Source organism: Xenopus tropicalis, chromosome 9 (assembly GCF_000004195.4).
Source record: "Xenopus tropicalis strain Nigerian chromosome 9, UCB_Xtro_10.0, whole genome shotgun sequence".
Classification (NCBI taxonomy): domain Eukaryota; kingdom Metazoa; phylum Chordata; class Amphibia; order Anura; family Pipidae; genus Xenopus; species Xenopus tropicalis.
Genome location: NC_030685.2, coordinates 4,172,790 through 4,195,415, shown reverse-complemented (window position 1 = coordinate 4,195,415; position 22,626 = coordinate 4,172,790). Strand labels below are relative to the sequence as shown.

At 44.6% G+C, this 22,626-nt stretch overlaps 3 protein-coding genes and 2 long non-coding RNA genes across 6 annotated transcripts in view; 3 read left to right on the top strand and 2 right to left on the bottom strand.

Annotated features, from left to right (window-relative positions):
* Positions 1–22,626, top strand: part of h2ac14 (H2A clustered histone 14) — a 1,193,713-nt gene that overhangs the window by 56,898 nt on the left and 1,114,189 nt on the right.
* LOC100485943 (oocyte zinc finger protein XlCOF7.1) lies at positions 7,355–11,696 on the bottom strand (the record flags this gene model as incomplete). The annotated part of the gene is given in 3 exon segments (XM_031893062.1): positions 7,355–9,043; positions 11,380–11,509; positions 11,607–11,696. Coding segments are annotated over 3 exon segments (1,809 nt in total), but the record flags the coding sequence as incomplete, so codon positions are not given.
* On the bottom strand, positions 11,925–12,614 carry LOC108648872. Its single transcript, XR_001925330.2, has 2 exons — positions 12,572–12,614; positions 11,925–12,007 (listed from the first exon to the last, which is right to left on the bottom strand). It is a non-coding gene; the product is annotated as an uncharacterized LOC108648872 (long non-coding RNA).
* On the top strand, positions 17,948–18,972 carry LOC116407606. 2 transcript variants are annotated; one of them, XR_004220427.1, is made up of 3 exons: positions 17,948–17,962; positions 18,349–18,433; positions 18,935–18,972. It is a non-coding gene; the product is annotated as an uncharacterized LOC116407606 (long non-coding RNA). The 2 variants fall into 2 exon arrangements; XR_004220426.1 differs by lacking the exon at positions 17,948–17,962 and adding an exon at positions 18,169–18,210.
* Positions 19,119–21,857, top strand: LOC105947126 (oocyte zinc finger protein XlCOF22-like). Its single transcript, XM_012962010.3, has one exon. The coding sequence runs from the start codon at positions 19,165–19,167 to the stop codon at positions 21,247–21,249; it is 2,085 nt and encodes a 694-aa protein (XP_012817464.2). The 5' UTR covers positions 19,119–19,164; the 3' UTR covers positions 21,250–21,857.

Sequence of the window (22,626 nt, the reverse complement as noted above, 5' to 3'; positions counted from 1 at the left end):
CAGCTTGTACTGACGAGATGAGGGCCTGTTGCTCCTGTTCCCTTTATGCAAGATTTTGTCTTTTGGATAAAAGCAGCAATGACCCTAAACATCTTGGGAACAAACCTGTAACATATCCCTTAACAGAATCTATTTCTTCTGATGAATCTGCAGATGAAGTGTCAAGGCCCTACGGCCCTTACCGGGGTTGAAGTCTGGACCAATTCGGGGCAGGCAGCAATCAGTGTGGTCAGAATCAAAGCAGGAACAAGAAGATCAGAATAGTAATATAGGTGCCCCCAGGAACTCGCAGAGTAAAATCTATATTTGGGCACTGAATCCGGGTGTTTGTTAGGGATTCACGGGACTGGAAGTCTCCGCGGAATCTTCCAAGAAATCAACATTTTGCTGGTACTGATAAACAGATTTGTTTTCCATTAGATTCTGAGGTATACAACAAAACAAGTTCCAGTGGTCAATGCTTGACAGAAAATCAAACTTTTCCAAGAGCTTTGATTGTTGCACCTAAGCTGGATCCCCCAGTGGCCCAAACAGTAATGAGAACATATGAAGACGGCTCCGGGCTCAAAGGCCCAATGGGAAGACCAAGGGAGCTTTTAGGAAGGTATATGTTGCCACTGCATCTTTATCTAACTTAGCTTCTGCAGCAGCCGCTCCTGCTATATCACGTAAAGGGACTGCTAGAAAACGCCATCTTGCCAATTTACCAATCCTCTCCTTAGCTACAGATTTTCTTACAGTTACAGCTTAAACCAATATTAATATTACAGCTAAAACCACTGCCTGTGGCTTAAACCATGGGCAGCAGATGTTGCTTCCGAAAATCATTCCCCGGGCACTAAATGTCAACACTTACTGGGATAGCCCCTCCCCTCTGCTCCCATCAGAAAGACCCTCCCCAAAGCTTTAAAAGCCCAACCCTACCTCCACTCCGGTGTCTAGTATTGAGCTTCTAGAAACTACCAAAAAAGGGTGGGAACCTTGACATGGAGTGGCCAGGAAGGGAAAATCACGGTAAGTATGATACAATTTTCCTTATTCCCTGGCCACCCCATGTCAACACTTACTGGGACCTAGCAAGCTAATATCCCTAACTGGGAGGGTAAAAGTTCCACAGAGGAAGGAAGTCTGGATCTCAGAATATGAATCTATTCCAGATACAACCCAAACCAAGTGAAAACCCCACCGTGGGGTGTAGAAACAAATACCTGGTATAAACCTGTGAATCTGCCCAGGAATCTGGACTGAAATGAAAGAGGAATGAGCCGTGTGAATCGCCAGAGAAAGGACTAGAACTCTATAAAGGCAAAGCCCACACCAAGTAATGATACGGAGTGTGCAACCCACATCTGGGGAAAGGGGACTAAATACTTTACTGATGAGGAAGAGGAGCAACAGACCCGAAGGTCTTCCCACTTCCACTACTTCCCAGCCAGCCTGTAATAACGTGCTCTCCCAGCAATCACTACTGGAACAGCTACAGTCGTAACCACCTGAGGAAAAGACTTAGCAGGGGAAAAACACAGTCAAAGACATTCTACATGACCAGGACAAGTTATTACAGATAGCCATCTTGTTTCCCCTGCAAAACATAGGCATCTTGTAGATAATATGTCTCTCCCCCTGATGTCTACAGAGTGCATAATGGCCTGCCCGTGTCCTAGACCCCAAACCCATGCACCGTGCCAGGAGTCATGTGGGGAATCATCTAGCTAAGCATGAGAGACCCAGGGAAAATACCCGGCAAATCCAACCAGGCAAGAGCCTTGACGGTCCTGTAGGCTCTAAGATGGTGCCCTACACAAAAGCCTATCAAGTGGCCCATTTCATACCTACCACATGTTATAAAGGAATGGTTTGCAGAGACTAAATGCCACCGCTGGACGTGACCAGTACCTGCGTCAGACAAGGCTGAAACTGACCCTTACCCTACACCCCTGATATCCCGCCCAATCATAATTCGGATGGTACTACGGGATCTGCTCGCCATAGAATGCAGGTCCAACCGTATTACATGCCCACCAGACTACCATTTGCAGAAATACTTATCCTTTTTTAGGGTGGATCCCTAGATGGATAATAGATTTCATTATGTAGATTGGATCTAGAACCTATGACTCATTTGCATGCTCTATAATAAAGGCACCAAACAGGAAGTGAAGCCACAGATAATAAAAGGATTAAATGTAGGTAAGGGGAAAATATCCACCAATTGATATCAAAGGAAACCGACCCATACTAACATATACATTCAGCATTGATGGTATATTACCCATGGGAACCACTGAGATGTTTAACATATACATACAGTACAGCTGTTCCAATAATCTGGCCCATTAAGATTCTGCTACAGAGCCAAGTGCTAAGCTGCCCATTCCAGGCTGGCACATATCCCAATGTACCCACTGGCCGAACCAGGTACATATACATGTTGCAGACACCAGTTCCCCAGCCTAAAAAGACTCGCCCAACTCTGTATGAGACTAGCCAAACTCTGTATGAGACCAGCCCAACTCTGTATGAGACTAGCCCAACTCTGTATGAGACTAGCCCAACTCTGTATGAGACCAGCCCAACTCTGTATGAGACCAGCCCAACTCTGTATGAGACCAGCCCAACTCTGTATGAGACCAGCCCAACTCTGTATGAGACCAGCCCAACTCTGTATGAGACCAGCGCAACTCTGTATCAGACTAGCCCAACTCTGTATGAGACCAGCCCAAATCTGTATGAGACTCGCCCAACTCTGTATGAGACCAGCCCAACTCTGTATGAGACTCGCCCAACTCTGTATAAGAATCAGTATGGAGGAAATTACAGCCACATGAGGCACCAGAACTGTGTAACCCAGGGAACCTTCCCTCATACTCCTGGGGCTTCAGCCTAACAGCAAGGAAGGAGAAAGGGGAGGAAGAAAAGAGAGAGGGGACCTACCTACCCCATTACCTGCAGCTGGATACTGCCCTGCCCAGTAATTACCTACTTACCTGTAACTGGTATCTGCTCCAACAAGCATTGTATTTGCACCGCTCACAGAATAGACTAACTTGCAAAGTGTTGAGACTCTGGAAATCCCTGAGCATTGTCTCTGTACGCTGGCTTGAAAGGCACCCTTTTTTAAAAAAAAAATATTTTTACTCAACCTTGGAGGAAGGCTGCTGGCTCTGAAACCTGAAAAATGATGCCCCAGTATAGGGGCAATAAGGAAAGGAGGCCATAAGGCTCAGGCCACTAACTAAGTCTGTTATGCTGATGCTTAGCTAACTGCCATCTCCCTCTCCCATCTGTAAAAATGAGGAGGAGTGTAGGGGCCACACACACCACTGCCGCTAGATGCTTCATAAGCAGGACCAGTAGGGCACCCAGATGGGGGACAAGCACCGGATAACCGCAGCCTGGGAGGGAACATGGATCAGGGACAAACAAGCGATACCTGCCATAGCACCACCGTGCCCTCCTGATCCCAGAGCCCAGATCCCAGATCTCCATTACCAAAACCCCCAAGTCCATAGGAAGCTTTCAGGCAGCCCTAATGCTTTCCCAAACCTAAAAATAAAAATGTGCTTCCGATGAGAGCAAAACAAAAAGTTAGGCAGAAGGACAAAAAAGACACCGGAGTGGAGGTAGGGCTTCTAAAGCTTTGGGGAGGGGCCTTCTGATGGGAGCAGAGGGGAGGGGCTATCCCAGTATGTGATGACATCAGGGAATGATTTTCTGAAGCAATATCTGCTGCCCATGGTTTAAGCCACAGGCAGTGGTTTTAGCTGTAATATTAATATTGGTTTAAGCTGTAACTGTAAGAAAATCTGTAGCTAAGTAGAGGATTGGTAAATTGGCAAGATGGCGTTTTCTAGCGGTCCCTTTACGTGATATAGCAACAGCGGCTGCTGCAGTAGCTGAGTTAGATGAAGATGCAGTGGCAAAATATACCTTCCTAAAAGCTGCCTCGGTCTTCCCATTGGGCCTTTGAGCCCGGAGCCGTCTTCAACTGTGCTTCTCATTCCTGTTTGGGCCACTGGGGGATCCAGCTTAGGTGCAACATCCCAAGGCTTAGAATTCGTGGGGTCAAAAGTGAACGTGGAATCAAAGCTCTTGGAAAAGTTTAATTTTCTGTCAAGCATTGACCACTGGAACTTGTTTTGTCGGATACCGCAGAATCCAATGGAAAACAAAGCTTTCTATCAATATCAGCAAAATGTCGATTTCTTGGAGGATTCCGCGGAGACTTCCAGTCCCGTGAATCCCTAACAAACACCCGGATTCAGTGCCCAAATATAGATCTTACTCTGTGAGTTCCTGGGGGCACCTATATTACTATTCTGATCTTTTTGTTCCTCCTTTGATTCTGACCACAATGATTGCTGCCTGCCCCGAATTGGTCCAGACTTCAACCCCAGTAAGGGCCGTAGGGCCTTGAAGCTTCATCTGCAGATTCATCAGAAGAAATAGATTCTGTTAAGGGATATGTTACAGGTTTGTTCCCAAGATGTTTAGGGACATTGCTGCTTTTATCCAAAAGACAAAATCTTGCATAAAGGGAACAGGAGCAACAGGCCCTCATCTCGTCAGTACAAGCTGTACAGAACTTTTTCCCCTCAATACAAATACAAATTTCATCATAATTTAAACACTGCTGCTCTTTAAGCCTTTAGTGTTTCCTTTTTAGTGCAATCTAAAGGAGGGTCTTTAGATCTTGATTTATCCATATATTTTGGCTTCTCGTTATCAGCCTTCTCTAAAGGTCCCCACACACGGGCCGGTTCTAGCTGCCAATATGGGTCCCTTAGACTGATTCAGCAGCTAATCGGCCCGTGTATGGGCACTACCGATGGGCCTGCCCAACCAATATCTGACCTGAAATCGGGCACATCTCGATCGGGCAGGTTAGAAATTCTAGTCGGATCGGGGACCGCATTGGTTTGTTCATGTAGTCCCCGGACCGACTTCTCCTATACCTGTCGTTATAATTCGATCGTTTGACCCCAGGGCCAAACGTTCGAATTAGCCTGGATTCTTCCGATATCGCCCACCCGTAGGTCTGGCCAGCCATCCCTATAATATTAACCTTATATCTGGCTGATCAGAGACTACCAGCGAAGGCCCAGGGCGTAACAAGTGGAGCCATTTGCTGTGTGACTAATGTGCCTCTCTCTGCTGAAGGGAATCATTTAATAAGATTATACAGTATCTAGTAGAATTAAGTCTAAAACAACTGGACTTTTCTGAGTTTTTTCTTGAAAACGTTTCACCACTCATCCGAGTGGCTTCTTCAGTTCAAATGACTGGTAGGGAATTCCCCGGTATTTAAACTCTTGATGGTAGTAGAGTCACAGACATCCAATCACAATGGTTCCATTGAACTTGTTCAGTTAGGTGTTAGCTGAAACTGACAGGTGTAAGAAGGTATGATCCAATCACAATGGTACCAAGATTCTCATTGATGAAGGTGTTAATCCTTCAAAGTACATGCCTGGAAGTGTGAACTGTTGTGAAACTGCCGGGGTAAGGATGTCAACGCGCCATTGTATGTTGGTGACAAGCGGTGTCTCAGGCCCCCTCCTCTGTTCAGGGATGGTTTTTCCAGGTTGGCATAAATGGCCTCTTTCACACCTCTTTCAAACCATCTGTCCTCTCGGTCCAAAATATGCACGTTACTGTCCTCAAAAGAGTGACCTTTTTCTTTGAGGTGTAGATAGACTGCTGAGTCTTGTCCTGAGCAGTTTGCCTGCCTATGTTGGGCCATTCTCTTACAGAGAGGTTGTTTTGTCTCCCCAATGTATAAGTCTGAGCACTCTTCACTACACTGGACAGCATAGACCACATTACTTTTCATGTGCTTGGGTGTTGGGTCTTTCGGGTGCACCAGCTTTTGTCTCAGGGTGTTGCTGGGTTTGAAAAACACAGGAATGCGGTATCTAGTAGAATTAAGTCTAAAACAGGAATGCGATGTTTGTTGAAAATTCGCCTAAGTTTTTCCGATGTTCCAGCAACATATGGGATGACTGTGTTGTTTCGCCTGCTGTGTTCCTCCCTTCTGTTTGTCAAAGACCAACAGAAAGACCAGACCTACAAACAGAAGGGAGGAACACAGCAGGTGAAGCAGCATAGTCATCCCATATGTTGCTGGAACATCGGAAAAACTTAGGCGAATTTTCAACAAACATCGCATTCCTGTGTTTTTCAAACCCAGCAACACCCTGAGACAAAAGCTGGTGCACCCGAAAGACCCAACACCCAAGCACATGAAAAGTAATGTGGTCTATGCTATCCAGTGTAAAAGTATTTATGGAGAACTGAATGAACGGAGTCAATTGTTGAACATCTATTGGGAATAACGATAGTCGACTTGGGCATTTCTGTTTGGTTTTTAACAGGACACAGTCGATATTTACATGTTTTCTTCATATTGGTTGGCATCTACCTTCCAAGGTAATTCATTTATAAACCAATAACATTCGGGCTTGAGTGCACACTTACATATATGAATGTAAATAGTTTTCAGCATTTACTGAATTTGGCTAATAATCACAAGCACACACTCAATTTCCTACTAACAACCATTAAGATTAAACTGCCCCAATGAATCAGCCTGACGCGTCACCTGGGAAAGGGATTTCACAAAATAGATTTAATATAAAGAAACTCTTTACTTTTATACAGTAAGAAGCATATTGTGGGTTGAGGAGAGGCAGAGATTTATTCCACTTTCCATGAACTAAGCATGAAATGAGGTCCCTCAGTTCCCAATGGGGAGCCAGTGCTGTGGGAGGAGCATTATGGGGCACCTGTCTGAGCATCACCTGTGTCCATCAGGCCCCGGAGTCTTCAGCTGTACGGGATTGGTCTAAGGATTGTCCTATGGATACATTCAGTTGTACATAAAGATGTTCTTCTCTGTAAATGTCAACATACATAGTAGGATCAATGGGAAAGAAATGTTGCCTGATGTCTTATTTGTAAACCATTTCGTCCACTTTAAGGTCCCCATACACCTTCAGATCCACCTACGGTTGGGCGATATCAGGAGAATCCAGGCTAATTCGATCATTTGGCCCTGGTGCCAAACAATCGAATTATAACGACGGGTATAGGCAAAGTTGTCTCGGGGACCACATCAACAAGACGATGTGGTCCCCGATCCGACTAGATTTTTTAACCTGCCCGATCAAGATCTGTCCGATTTCAGGCCAGATATCGGTCAAGAAGGTCAGTCGGTAGTGCCCTTAAGAAGCTTATGGGTTTTCCTCCTTTGTGCCTCTAAAAATATATTTTAGGATTACTGTTCCAAGCAACACATTCAGTAAAGGAAACTGGTTTCTCTCCAGTGAAAATCTGTTGCAAATATACAGTAGATTCTGATGAACTGACAAAACATTTAACAAAAGGCACATTGATATAATCAACGTCAAAGAAATATTTGCCTGATGACAATTTGTCAAACGATGACAACAAGCCTATGGTTTTTCTCCTGTGTGGCTCTGAAAATGTATCTTAAGATTACTGTTACGTGTAAAACCTTTCCCACACACAGAACAAGAAAATGGTTTCTCCCGTGTGAGTTCTGTGATGGATGGTAAGTTCCGATGACGTGAAAAAACATTTCCCACATTCAGGACAAGAATAACATTTACTACATTCCATGGACGAAAACGGTTTCTCTTCTGTCTGGGTTTCGAGATGTTCTTTAACAATGGATGAGCCTGAAAAACATTTTTTCCACATTCTGAACAAGACAAAGGTTTCTCAGTGTGGAATCGTCGTTGATGGGAAATACGTTCTGATGAAGAGCCAAAATATTTCCCACATTAGGAACAAGGAAACTGTTTCTCCCCTGTGTGGATTCGTTCATGGACAGTACGTTGTGATGAAGTGGCAAAACATTTCCCACATTCAGAACAATAAAATGGTTTCTCCCCTGTGTGAGTTCTGTGATGATTATTAAGGTGAGATTGATATAAAAAACATTTCCCACAATCAGGACAAGGAAAAGGTTTCTCCCCTGTGTGGGTTCTGCGATGGACAGTAAGTACTGATAAAGCAGCAAAACATTTCCCACATTCAGAACAAGAATAAGATTTCCCCCCTGTGTGGGTTCTGTAATGTCCTTTAAGGCCAGATTGATATGTAAAACATTTCCCACAGTCAGAACAAGAAAATGGTTTCTCCCCTGTGTGGGATCTGTGATGACTATTAAGGTGGGATCGATGCGAAAAACATTTCCCACATTCAGAACAAGAAAAAGGTCTCTCCCCTGTGTGGGTTCTATGATGTTCTTTAAGTTGAGATTGATATGAAAAACTTTTCCCACACTCAGAACACGAAAAAGGTTTCTCTCTTTTGTGGAATCTTTGATGTTTATCAAATTTTCTCCTATCAGTAAAATGCTTGTGGCACTCATTGCAGCTGTATTTGTAACACAAAGTATTTGTTGCTTTGTCGGATTTATCGGGGGATATATCTGCATTTTCATCGTATTTATTGCTATTTGATTTTATAAGGCTGCACCCCATGATAGGAGTAGGTGTGTCTGTTCCCTGTATGTGCTCAGTTGTGCTGTTATCCAGGCTCCGCCCCATGACAGTCGAATTATCCATTAATTGTATTTTGTCTGCAAAATTATTATCTTCTTCAGATGAGGCCGGTTCCTCTTTAACAACAACTGATATATAATCCTTCCCAGTAGCTCCCAGTTTCTGTCCTGTAATTGTATTTATATTGCTGTAATTATGTTCTGTTTCCCATAAAACCAATTCCTCCTTAATTATATCTGATGCAACATTAGTGAACGAGCTGTTATTCAGGCTCCGCCCCATGATAGGAGTAGGTGTGTCTGTTCCTTGTATCTGTTCTGCAAGGGGATTAATGCTGTAATTTGATTGGTTTCCCCCTTCCCATGAAGCCGCCTCCTCTTTAATCCCATTGGCCGGTGGGGGCTGTTCCGCTGGAGAAACATCAGGGTTTGTGAGATTCCCATCATTATTACAACATAAAGTTGCTTCCGTATGTGCTGTAACATCGCTCCCATCTTTATACTCACAGGCTGCTAAAGGGAAGGATAGAGACTGTTATGGTTCATCTGAAAAAAGTAGAAGCATCTGGCAAAAAATGTTTAATTAAAGTGGAAAAGAAGAAAAATTAACACTTTTTACAGACACACTCACACACCCATGTACTTTTTGGGCAGTTTGGGGGTGTTTAACCCTTACAGTTCTCACTCACACAGACACTTACAGAATTTAATATAGAAAAGACTGGAAATAATGATTAACCCATTTTGGATTTGTCAGAAAAATAATATAAAGTGAGGAACATAAGTATTTGAACACCCTGCGGTTTTGCAAATTCTCCCACTTAGAAATCATGGAGGGGTGTGAGATTCACACTGTAGGTGCATTCCCCACTGGGATGTTTAAAGACTGTATTTGTATTGCGCTGCCGCACATAAGTATTTGTATTGCGCTGCTGCACATAAGTATTTGTATTGCGCTGCTGCACATAAGTATTTGTATTGAGCTGCCGCACATAAGTATTTGTATTGAGCTGCTGCACATAAGTATTTGTATTGCGCTGCTGCACATAAGTATTTGTATTGCGCTGCTGCACATAAGTATTTGTATTGCGCTGCCGCACATAAGTATTTGTATTGCGCTGCTGCACATAAGTATTTGTATTGCGCTGCCGCACATAAGTATTTGTATTGAGCTGCCGCACATAAGTATTTGTATTGCGCTGCTGCACATAAGTATTTGTATTGCGCTGCTGCACATAAGTATTTGTATTGCGCTGCTGCACATAAGTATTTGTATTGCGCTGCTGCACATTAGCATTTGTATTGCGCTGCTGCACATAAGTATTTGTATTGCGCTGCTGCACATAAGTATTTGTATTGAGCTGCCGCACATAAGTATTTGAACCCTGAGAAAATCAGAGTTAGTATTTGGTACAGAAGCCTTTGTTTGCAATTACAGAGGCCAGACGGTTCCTGTAGTTCCTGACCAGGTTTGCACTCACTGCAACAGGGATTTTGCCCCACTCCCCCACACACATCTCCTCTAGATCTGTCAGGTTTCGGGGCTGTTGCTGAGCAACACAGAGTTTCAGCTCCCTCCAAAGATTTTCTATTGGATTTAGGTGTGGAGACTCCAGAACCTTGATGTGCCCCTTACGGAGCCGCTCCTTGGGTATCCTGGCTGTGGGCTTCATTGTCATGTTGGGAGCCACGACCCATCTTCACTGCTCTGACTGAGGGAAGGAGGTTGTTGCTCACAATACTTGGCCCCATTCATCCTCTCCTTAATACAGTGCAGTCGCCCTGTCCCCTTGGCAGAAAAGCCCCCCCAAAGCATGATGTTACCCCCCCATGCTTCACAGTAGGGATGGGGTTCTTTGGATGCAACTCATCCTTATTTTTCCTCCAAACACGAGTGAAGTTTAGACCAAAAAGTTCTACTTTGGTCTCATCTGACCACATGACTTTCTCCCTCCTCTGGATCATCCAGATGGTCATTGGCCAACTTCTGCCGGGCCTGGACATATGATGAGCAGGGGAACCTTCCGTGCAATGCATGATGGGAAACCATGACGGCATAGTGTTCTACCGACAGTGACCTTTCTGCTCTCTTCATGTCATTGAGCAGCTCCTCCCTTGTAGTTCTGGGCTGATTCCTCACCTTTCTTATCATCAGTGATACCCCACGAGGGGAGATCTTGCATGGAGCCCCAGTCCTAGGGAGACTGACAGTTGCCTTTAGCCTCTTCCATTTTCTAACAATTGCTCCACCAGTTGATCTATTTTCACCAAGCTGCTTGGCAATTGCCCCGTAGCCCTTTCCAGCCTTGGGGAGGCCCACAATCTTGTCTCTGGTGTCTCTGACAGCTCTTTGGCCTTGCCCATGGGAGTAGTTGGAGTCTGACTGATTGTGGGGGGGGGGGGGGTGTCTTTAAAGAGCTCAGACAGTTGCTACTAATTTAGATTAATGAGTGGAGTAGAGGGGGAATATTTAAAGGCAGAGAAACAGGTCTTTGAGAGCCAGAATTCTTGCTGATTGTCAGATGTTCAAATACTTATGTGCAGCAGCGCAATACAAATACATTCTTTAAAAATCTCTCCCAGTGGGAATGCACCTACAGTGTGAATCTCACACCCCTCCATAATTTCTAAGTGGGAGAACTTGCAAAATCGCATGGTGTTCAAATACTTATGTTCCTCACTGTATAGCTTTCCCAAGTAGACAGAAAGAACATACAATGTTTAAAAAAAATGGTTCGACTAACTGGGTATAAATGGGTGCCCCAACTGCCAATTTCCCTGTGCCTCTAAATAGACAAAACATCCTGTATAGACTCTATGCTCTGTATATGATAGAAACCATTACTCACCCAGTGGGCGGAGCTGCTGGGGCTCCTCCTCCTCCTTTATCCCTTCCCTGTAAAGGGCCTTGTTTCCTTTTATATACTCCCACTCCTCCAAGGAAAAATAGATGGAAACATCCTCACACCTTATGGCAACCTGGCACACACAATGTTACAGTCATCCCCCAGCCAGAGAAAGGGATTATCATACACTGTTACTAAACAATAAGGGGGGATTGGGGGGCCGCACCCACCTCTCCAGTCAGCAGCTGGATGATGTTGGAGATGAGTTCCAGGATCTTCTTGTCATTTTCCTTCTGTATGACGGAGCCAGGGGCATGCAGGGCCCCCAAACCCACAGTTGGGCTCTTCTTCTTAGGGATGACGTAGCCCTATGTATTGAGAGGGAGAGAGAATGATGAGTGTGTAACGCAGCAGAGAGACCCCCTTTGTACAGACAGACAGTCTCTTCTCACTGTGCCACTCACAGTGCCCCCCTCACCTCTCCAGTCAGCAGATAGATAATCTCCAGTGTGAGATTCAGGATTCTCTCCTTCCGCTCCTCATTTTTATCCTTCTTCCCCATCACTGGGTCACTCGCTTCCTCCCACATTCCCATTGGCTCCTTGTGGGAGGGACTGGCCTGGAAGTGCCCCTGTTGGTAACACACCAGTTAAGGACAGAAGCAGTTGCCTATTTATTTATATAAAGCAGCCAATCAGCTCTTGTTGCACTACAACTCCCAGCAGGAACCCCAGATACCCTTCAGCTGTTGGGCGCTGGGTGCAAGTGACTGGCTGCAGGTCGGGCACGGGGGGTATAAAGTGTCTCCATCTTGCCCAGTGGGTAACACAGCAGGTAAGGGCAGGGGCAGTATTACTAATATAGCAGCAATGTACTTACCCTTACATTTCTATTCCCCTCTGCCCCCTTACACCCCAATCTGCCCCAATCCCCCACTCCCATCCCAGCCTGCTTCCCCCAACCCACCCCCTTATGTCCCCCCAGGGTCACCAACCCTTATCCCTACTATTCCCCCACTCTACCTACCTGTCCCCCAGTATGTATAGCTGCCCAGCTGCCCCTATTTGCCCCCTGCACTCACACAGCTCTGGGCTTTATCTGTGGTAATTATTAACCTCAGCTCATGTGTTGGGAACAACAAGGTAACACTGCTCCTTTAGTGCCACCATTAGTGCAGCCCCGCTCCCTTACTCACCTCTTTCCCACACTGCTCTGCTGCCTGTAGCTGTGAGGGAGGGAACTGAGGAGCTGGGACACTCACTCATTGGCTGGGAGGGGAATGTGGGCGGGACAGAGAGCGGCGGAGAAGAATGATTGGATCAGTGAGCACAAGGGCGGGACACAGAGTTAGGGACAGAGGGAAAACTCACAGACTGCAGAGTTAGGGACAGAGGGAAAACTCACAGACTGCAGAGTTAGGGACAGAGGGAAAACTCACAGACTGCAGAGTTAGGGACAGAGGGAAAACTCACAGACTGCAGAGTTAGGGACAGAGGGAAAACTCACAGACTGCAGAGTTAGGGACAGAGGGAAAACTCACAGATTGTTGTGTAAGTTTAAAAATAACTGAGCTTTTCAGGATTTGCAGCCCATTAGTTGCTCAGGCTGTGAGCAGAGCGGAAATAGCAGATTTTATTTACTGACAAACTTGCACCAATCAGCAGTGGCTGCCGAGGGGAAGGCGCACTGACACACGCAGGGTTAAAGCTCTGCTCATACTGTGACTGGACATCAAGCCACTGAGCCTGAAACTGTTTCTGTGCAAGTACAGAACAATCCTGAGAGCAATTAGGGAATTGTGAGATATGTCGTTTTCCCAAGTTCCCCATGTTTGAGCTTCTGGCGGTGCTTATTGGGGGGGTAATGTCTGTATTGCGCTGATGCAGTGCTGTTGCTGCCTGGGGTTCCTGAGTAGAAGGTAAATGGACCTGAGGGTCGAGTTAGGGCTTTAAACCCTGACAAAGGGGCGGGTGATTGCTGATGTCATCACACAAACCGCCGACATCATCACATCGCATGATGACATCTATGTTAAAGATTAGACAGTTGGATCGGCCAGTTAGATTGTGGCTACATTTATTCGTACGAAGGCAGTATACAGGCATTCTTAACAGAATTGTCTCTAAGCCAGGGATCCCCAACCTTTTATAACCATGAGCCACATTCAAATGGAAAAGGTTTTGGAGAGCAACACACGCATAAAAAATGTTCCTGGAGGTGCCAATGTGAGCTATAAATTAATAGCCCCTGTGTTGACTGGAAGCCTACAGAAGGCTCTGTTTGGCAATTACAGTGGGTTTTTATGCAATTAAAGCTTGCCTCCTATCCAGAAATTCAAAAATAAGCCCCTGCTTTGAGGCCACTGAGAGCAACATCCAAGGGGCTGGGGAGCAACATGTTACTCACGAGCCACTGGTTGGGGATCACTGATCTAAGCTGATACTACTGCTATTTTCACAAGACTTGCTCCTATTATACACTCTTATCAGTCGTTAGCTCAGTTATCTCTATAAGCAGAACAGGTAAAGGGGCCCAGTTGGCCAACACCCATGGGGCGCCTTGTTACAAGGTCAATGACTCTTCAGAAAAGGTGTTCAATGTTCAACAGCAAAGAGAAAACATTCTTATACAATGTATTTCAAAAAACCCTCTAATATTTAATGATATGAACAAGATGAAGTAAAGAAACAAGATGGCTTCTTTTTACTTTCACATTTCCTCCCTGTTGTTCCTACCTAAACATATATACTCACTCTTCCTACCCAGACCTCTCCTCCACTCACCTATTTCTTGATAACAGGTTCAGTTTCAGTAAAGAGTTGCCTATCTGGGCTCCCATCTAAATCAGCAAGTTCTTCCTTACCCTGCTCATACAGGAATGGAATCCTGCTATGGATAAGGTCGGCCAAACACAGAAGGCTGCTGATCAGAAGAGGCTGTTGTATAATTTATCCAGGAGCTAAATGGGTGAGCGCCTCCCTTCAGCTGCCCCTCCATGTAACCTCTGGATGAAATACTCTGTTTGCAGCAACACAAAATCAACCTTAATATAATATAAAACACAGGGCCTATTGCAATCCCACACATTCAGTACCATAAAAACATTAAAAACCAAGTCCTTATGATTCCCATTAATGAGAAAGGGTTCTGTTGGCCTCAATTGGGTCATGTGAGTCCCCAATCCAGGTACAACTCTCCTTACCTGTGATTGCACAAACCCCACCCTTATCTATAGAGCCATTTAATTCTGTAACATCACCTTTTTGACTCATTTCCTCATTTATTATTTGGATGGAACTTTTGGTTTGATTTATTATGCCATCCATTATACTAGCATATTTATTTAATCCATTGGCCAATTCTATTACCCATATTATCCAGGCAGGGAACCACATCCATCCTTTATCTGAGGTAGAAAATAATTCCCTTTTCTGTTTATTTGCCTTGGAATGGATACCGTGATTGTCTATATATGAGATGTTCAGATATTGTCTGATAGCAGGTACAACTCTTCCTATGGTACAATTTCCCCACACTCCCATAGGGAGCTATGAGTAAGCTCAGTTTCCTAATTTATATGTCAGGACCTGCCTGTACCAGAACTCTGGACTCTATGTTAGGCAGGTTCTGCATTACCTCACTGAGCCACAGGAGACCTTGGGCATTCAGCCCTAAACATTATGTTCACCCCTCTTTGCTCCATTGTTCAGACTCGCCGCCTCCTCCTCCCTTAGTAAGCCCAGGTGGTTGCAATTGGACAATTATCGGGCTTTATAAGCCAGTTACAAGCAACCCCTGGTTGCTTGTTCATTAAGCCCTTTTTGTGATCCTGTGACCGTACCTGCCTGACTCCTGCCTGGTTCCTGCACCTGTACCTGCCTGACTCCTGCCTGGTTCCTGCACCTGTACCTGCCTGACTCCTGCCTGGTTCCTGCACCTGTACCTGCCTGTGTTCCTGCCTGACTCCTGCCTGGTTCCGTTAACTTCACCCCGTTCCTCATCTCCTGACCCTGACCTTGGTTGGATTTCCCGGTATTGACCTCAGACTGTTTAATTGACTGTTCCCTGTCTTCAGCCTGCCCCTGACCACTGCCTGTTATTCGGACCCTCCTTGCCTGCTGCCAGTCCTGACCCTCTGCCTGCTTAACGGACTTGTATTGTTTGCCGCCTGCCCATTTTATGGACCTTGTATTTCTTGCTCAATCCTTATAATAAATGTCTCTGCATCTCAACATGACTTCGGCTTATCTACAACAACAGTACCCTTTGTATCCGAATTATATAGCATATAGGCTCCGACCTGCCAGCCACCCACCTGTGGCTGTACCTGACATATATATATATATAATATAGTTCTTATCTAAGTACCCTAGGAATGATTGTACCCTGATACCCCAGCCAAGTCTGAAACCATCTCATATTATCTGTCACCTTAAACCCACAACTTCCATCTTCATCTTCTCCTCGGTCAGGGCAGGAACCCCTGGGGCACAAGAAGCATTCAGTCTCCCACCCCAACACAAATCATTACAATTACCCTGTATCTTATCACATTTCCTTCCCATATAATCCATGTAGCATTTTCACAATCTGTATTTCCTACATGAATAAAGGTGCGTACACTAAGTGATCCTTTATTTTAACTGTGTGATTAGCAAACATGGGACCTACACATATGGTGGGTGTATCTAGTAATCCCATTATCTCCCAATATGTTCCCTGATCACTAATTGCATGTGGTGTCAATTACAACTTCACAGCTATAATCTGTAACATTAAGATCATTCAAAATTCCTTGCAACTTTCCCTAATTGCTCTCAGGATTGTTCTGTACTTGCACAGAAACAGTTTCAGGCTCAGTGGCTTGATGTTCAGTCACAGTATGAGGCAGAGCTTTAACCCTGCGTGTGTCAGTGCGCCTTCCCCTCGGCAGCCACTGCTGATTGGTGCAAGTTTGTCAGTAAATAAACTCTGCTATTTCCACTCTGCTCACAGCCTGAGCAACTAATGGGCTGCAAATCCTGAAAAGCTCAGTTATTTTTACACTTACACAACAATCTGTGAGTTTTCCCTCTGTCCCTAACTCATTCTCCCGCCCTTGTGCTCACTGATCCAATCATTCCTCTCTGCTGCTCTCTGTCCCGCCCACATTTCCCTCCCAGCCAATGAGTGAGTGTCCCAGCTGCTTTCCTTTCTCCACTTCCTTCTGAACAGCAACCGGATGGAGCGCCCAGAGAAACAGGTGAGTAAGGGAGCGGGGCTGCACTAATGGTGGCACTAAAGGAGCAGTGTTATTATTAACATTTATTTATAAAGTGCCAACATATTCCGCAGCGTTGTATTAACTTGTTGTTCCAAACACATGAGCTGATTCCCAAGGATACTTTGTAAGTGCAGGGGGCAAATAGGGGCAGGTGGACTAATAATTGCCCCAGATAAAGCCTAGTGCTGTGTGAGTGCAGGGGGCAAATAGGGGCAGCTGGGCTAATAATTGCCCCAGATAAAGCCCAGAGCTGTGTGAGTGCAGGGGGCAAATAGGGGCAGGTGGACTAATAATTGCCCCAGATAAAGCCTAGTGCTGTGTGAGTGCAGGGGGCAAATAGGGGCAGCTGGGCTAATAATTGCCCCAGATAAAGCCCAGAGCTGTGTGAGTGCAGGGGGCAAATAGGGGCAGGTGGACTAATAATTGCCCCAGATAAAGCCTAGTGCTGTGTGAGTGCAGGGGGCAAATAGGGGCAGCTGGGCTAATAATTGCCCCAGATAAAGCCCAGAGCTGTGTTAGTGCAGGGGGCAAATAGGGGCAGGTGGACTAATAATTGCCCCAGATAAAGCCTAGTGCTGTGTGAGTGCAGGGGGCAAATAGGGGCAGCTGGGCTAATAATTGCCCCAGATAAAGCCCAGAGCTGTGTGAGTGCAGGGGGCAAATAGGGGGAGCTGGGCTAATAATTGCCCCAGATAAAGCCCAGAGCTGTGTGAGTGCAGGGGGCTAATAGAGGCAGCTGGGCAGCTATACATACTGGGGGGCAGCAGGGGCAGGTAGGGAGAGTGGGGGAATAGTAGGGATAAGGGTTGGTGACCCTGGGGGGGACATAAGGGGGTGGGTTGGGGGGGCAGGCTGGGATGGGAGTGGGGGATCGGGGCAGATTGGGGTGTAAGGGGGCAGAGGGGAATAGAAATGTTAGGGTAAGTACATTGCTGCTATATTAGTAATACTGCCCCTGCCCTTACCTGCTGTGTTACCCACTGGGCAAGATGGAGACACTTTATACCCCCCGTGCCCGACCTGCAGCCAATCACTTGCACCCAGCGCCCAACAGCTGAAGGGTATCTGGGGTTCCTGCTGGAAGTTGTACTGCAACAAGAGCTTTGATTGGTTGCTTTATATAAATAAATAGGCAACTGCTTCTGTCCTTAACTGGTGTGTTACCAACAGGGGCACTTCCAGGCCAGTCCCTCCCACAAGGAGCCAATGGGAATGTGGGAGGAAGCGAGTGACCCAGTGATGGGGAAGAAGGATAAAAATGAGGAGCGGAAGGAGAGAATCCTGAATCTCACACTGGAGATTATCTATCTGCTGACTGGAGAGGTGAGGGGGGCACTGTGAGTGGCACAGTGAGAAGAGACTGTCTGTCTGTACAAAGGGGGTCTCTCTGCTGCGTTACACACTCATCATTCTCTCTCCCTCTCAATACATAGGGCTACGTCATCCCTAAGAAGAAGAGCCCAACTGTGGGTTTGGGGGCCCTGCATGCCCCTGGCTCCGTCATACAGAAGGAAAATGACAAGAAGATCCTGGAACTCATCTCCAACATCATCCAGCTGCTGACTGGAGAGGTGGGTGCGGCCCCCCAATCCCCCCTTATTGTTTAGTAACAGTGTATGATAATCCCTTTCTCTGGCTGGGGGATGACTGTAACATTGTGTGTGCCAGGTTGCCATAAGGTGTGAGGATGTTTCCATCTATTTTTCCAGGAACCGGAGAATTTGAATAAAGACAGTGTCTTTAGCACAGAAGGGATAAAGGAGGAGGAGGAGCCCCAGCAGCTCCGCCCACTGGGTGAGTAATGGTTTCTATCATATACAGAGCATAGAGTCTATACAGGATGTTTTGTCTATTTAGAGGCACAGGGAAAATGTCAGTTGGGGCACCCATTTATAACCAGTTAATCACCCAGTTAATCAAACCGTTTTTTTTTGTTTGTTTGTTTGTTTTAAAACATTGTATGTTCTTTCAGTCTACTTAAAAAAGCTATATATTATTTTTCTCAGAATATTCTAAGCATTCAAAAAAGGCTAGAATTTTTGTGAAGTTTAATAGCAGGTTTACCCCCATGAAACCTAAAATATTTGGAAAGTGCACGTTCTGACAAATCCAAAATGGGTAAATCATTTATCCAGTCTTTTCTATATTAAATTCTGTAAGTGTCTGTGTGAGTGAGAACTGTAAGGGTTAAACACCCCCAAACTGCCCAAAAAGTACATGGGTGTGTGAGTGTGTCTGTAAAAAGTGTTAATTTTTCTTCAGATGAACCATAACAGTCTCTATCCTTCCCTTTAGCAGCCTGTGAGTATAAAGATGGGAGCGATGTTACAGCACATACGGAAGCAACTTTATGTTGTAATAATGATGGGAATCTCACAAACCCTGATGTTTCTCCAGCAGAACAGCCCCCACCGGCCAATGGGATTAAAGAGGAGGTGGCTTCATGGGAAGGGGGAAACCAATCAGATTGCAGCATTAATCCCCTTAGAGAACAGATACAGGGAACAGACACACCTGCTCCTATCATGGGGCGGAGCCTGAATAACAGCTCGGCAGATAATTATACATCGATTGTTATTAAAAAAGAACCAGCTTCATGGGAAGGGGAAAACCACCTTGCAGAACAAAGGCAAGAAACAGCTACATCAACTCTTATGGGGCGGGGCCTGAATAACAGTTCGTTCACTAATGTTGCATCAGATATAATTAAGGAGGAATTGTTTTTATGGGAAACAGAACATAATTACAGCAATATAAATACAATTACAGGACAGAAACTGGGAGCTACTGGGAAGGATTATATATCAGTTGTTGTTAAAGAGGAACCGGCCTCATCTGAAGAAGATAATAATTTTGCAGACCAAATACAAATAACAGATAAGTCAACTGTCATACGGTGGAGCCTGGATAGCAGCACAACTGAGCACATACAGGGAACAGACACACCTACTCCTATCATGGGATTCAGCCTTATAAAAACAAATAGCAATAAATACGATGAAAATGCAGATACATCCCCTGATAAATCCGGCATAGCAACAAATACTTTGTGTAACAAATACAGCTGCAATGAGTGCCATAAGCATTTTACTGATAAGAGAAAATTTGATAAACATCAAAGAGTCCACAAAAGAGAGAAACCTTTTTCCTGTTCTGAGTGTGGGAAAAGTTTTCCATGTCGATCGAACCTTGATCGTCATCACAGAACCCACACAGGGGAGAAACCATTTTTTTGTTCTGAATGTGGGAAATGTTTTTCATGTCGATCTGACCTTAAAAAACATTGCAGAACCCACACAGGCGAGAAACCATATTCTTGTTCTGAGTGTGGGAAATGTTTTTCATATCGATCTCACCTTAAAGAACATTACAGAACTCACACAGGGGAGAAACCTTTTTCATGTTCTGAATGTGGAAAAAGTTTCTCCTCTTTATATATGTGTAATGTCCATCAAAGACGAACCCACACAGGGGAGAAACCTTATTCATGTTCTGAATGTGGGAAATGTTTTGCTGCTTCATCAGATCTTACTGTCCATCACAGAACCCACACAGGGGAGAGACCTTTTCCTTGTCCTGATTGTGGGAAGTGTTTTTCATATCGATCTCACCTTAAAGAACATTACAGAACCCATAGTGGGGAGAAACCTTTTTCTTGTTCTGAATGCGGGAAATGTTTTTCATATCGATCCCACCTTAATAATCATCACAGAACCCATACAGGGGAGAAACCATTTTCTTGTTCTGAATGTGGGAAATGTTTTCCATATCGATCTTACCTTAAAGAACATTACAGAACCCACACAGGGGAGAAACCATATTCTTGTTCTGAATGTGGGAAATGTTTTGCTATTTTATATAGTCTTAGTGTCCATCAAAGACGATCCCACACAGGGGAGAAACCTTTTTCTTGTTCTGACTGTGAGAAATGTTTTGCTGCTTCATCAGACCTTACTAGTCATCGACGAAGAAACCACACAGGGGAAAAACCTTTTTCTTGTTCTATTTGTGGAAAAAGTTTTGCCTCTTCATCAGAACTTACTGTCCACGGACGAACCCACACAAGGGAGAAACCGTTTTCTTGTTCTGAATGTGGGAAATGTTTTTCAGACCGATCTTGCCTTAAAGATCATCACAGAACTCACACAGGGGAGAAACCGTTTTCTTGTTCTGAATGTGGGAAATGTTTTGCCACTTCATCACAACTTACTGTCCATGGACGAATCCACACAGGGGAGAAACCATTTCCTTGTTCCGAATGTGGGAAATATTTTGGCTCTTCATCAGAACGTATTTCCCATCAACGACGATACCACACAGAGAAACCTTTGTCTTGTTCAGAATGTGGGAAATGTTTTTCAGGCCCATCTATTCTTAAAGAACATCTTGAAACCCAGACAGAAGAGAAACCGTTTTCTTCTATGGAATGTAGTAAATGTTATTCTTGTACTGATTGCGGGAAATGTTTTTTCACTTCATCGGAACTTACTGTCCATCACAGAACTCACACAGGGGAGAAACCATTTTCTTGTTCTGTGTGTGGGAAAGGTTTTACACGTAACAGTAATCTTAAGATACATTTTCAGAGCCACACAGGAGAAAAACCATAGGCTTGTTGTCATCGTTTGACAAATTGTCATCAGGCAAATATTTCTTTGACGTTGATAATATCAATGTGCATTTTTTTTATATTTTGTCAGTTCATCAGATTTAATGTATATTTGCAACAGATTTTCACTGGAGAGAAACCAGTTTCCTGTACTGAATGTGGGAAATGTTTTGCTCGTAAAAGTAATGGTAAAATATATTTTTAGAGTCACAAAGGAGGAAAACCCATAAGCTTTTTAAGTGGACGAAATGGTTTACAAATAAGACATCAGGCAACATTTCTTTCCCATTGATCCTACTATGTATGTTGACATTTACAGAGGAGAAGAACATCTTTATATACAACTGAATGTTTCCATAGGACAATCCTTAGACCAATCCTGTTCAGCTGAAGACTCCGGGGCCTGATGGACACAGGTGATGCGCAGACAGGTGCCCCATAATGCTCCTCCCACGGCACTGGCTCCCCATTGGGAACTGAGGGACCTCATTTCATGCTTAGTTCATGGAAAGTGGAATAAATCTCTGCCTCTCCTCAACCCACAATATGCTTCTTACTGTATAAAAGTTTCTTTATATTAAATCTATTTTGTGAAATCCCTTTCCCAGGTGACGCGTCAGGCTGATTCATTGGGGCAGTTTAATCTTAATGGTTGTTAGTAGGAAATTGAGTGTGTTCTTGTGATTATTAGCCAAATTCAGTAAATGCTGAAAACTATTTACATTCATATATGTAAGTGTGCACTCAAGCCCGAATGTTATTGGTTTATACATGAATTACCCTGGGAGGTAGATGCCAACCAGTATGAAGAAAACATGTAAATATCGACTGTGTCCTGTTAAAAACCAAACAGAAATGCCCAAGTCGACTATCGTTATTCCCAATAGATGTTCAACAATTGACTCCATTCATTCAGTTCTCCAAAAATACTTTTATGATAGGTTCACTTTAAGGAGAAATTAACACTACAAATTAAACCTTTTTCATTACAACCATTGGGACATTGTCTTTGCATGGACTTCATTTTGCCTGAAGCTCTTGCATTATCTGTTTGATCTTCATGTTCCTCTGTGAGGAAAGCTCCAAATTAGGCCATCTCCAACGGAGTCCATTTTAATCAAATAATCTTATTAAGTGATTCCCTTCAGCAGAGAGAGGCACATTAGTGTTATTCCTTACAGAGCCACACACTGGCGCTGCTGGGCACGCAGCAAATGGCTCCACTTGTTACGCCCTGGGCCTTCGCTGGTAGTCTCTGATCAGCCAGATATAGGGTAAATATTATAGGGATGGCTGGCCAGACCTTAGAGAAGGCTGATACCAAGAAGCCAAAATATATGATATTGATAAAAAGCTTTGTTTTCCATTGGATTCTGCG

Excerpts from the sequence above, each read along its gene's own strand:
- LOC105947126 (XM_012962010.3), top strand. The coding sequence starts at position 19,165 with ATGGGGCGGAGCCTGAATAACAGCTCGGCAGATAATTATACATCGATT.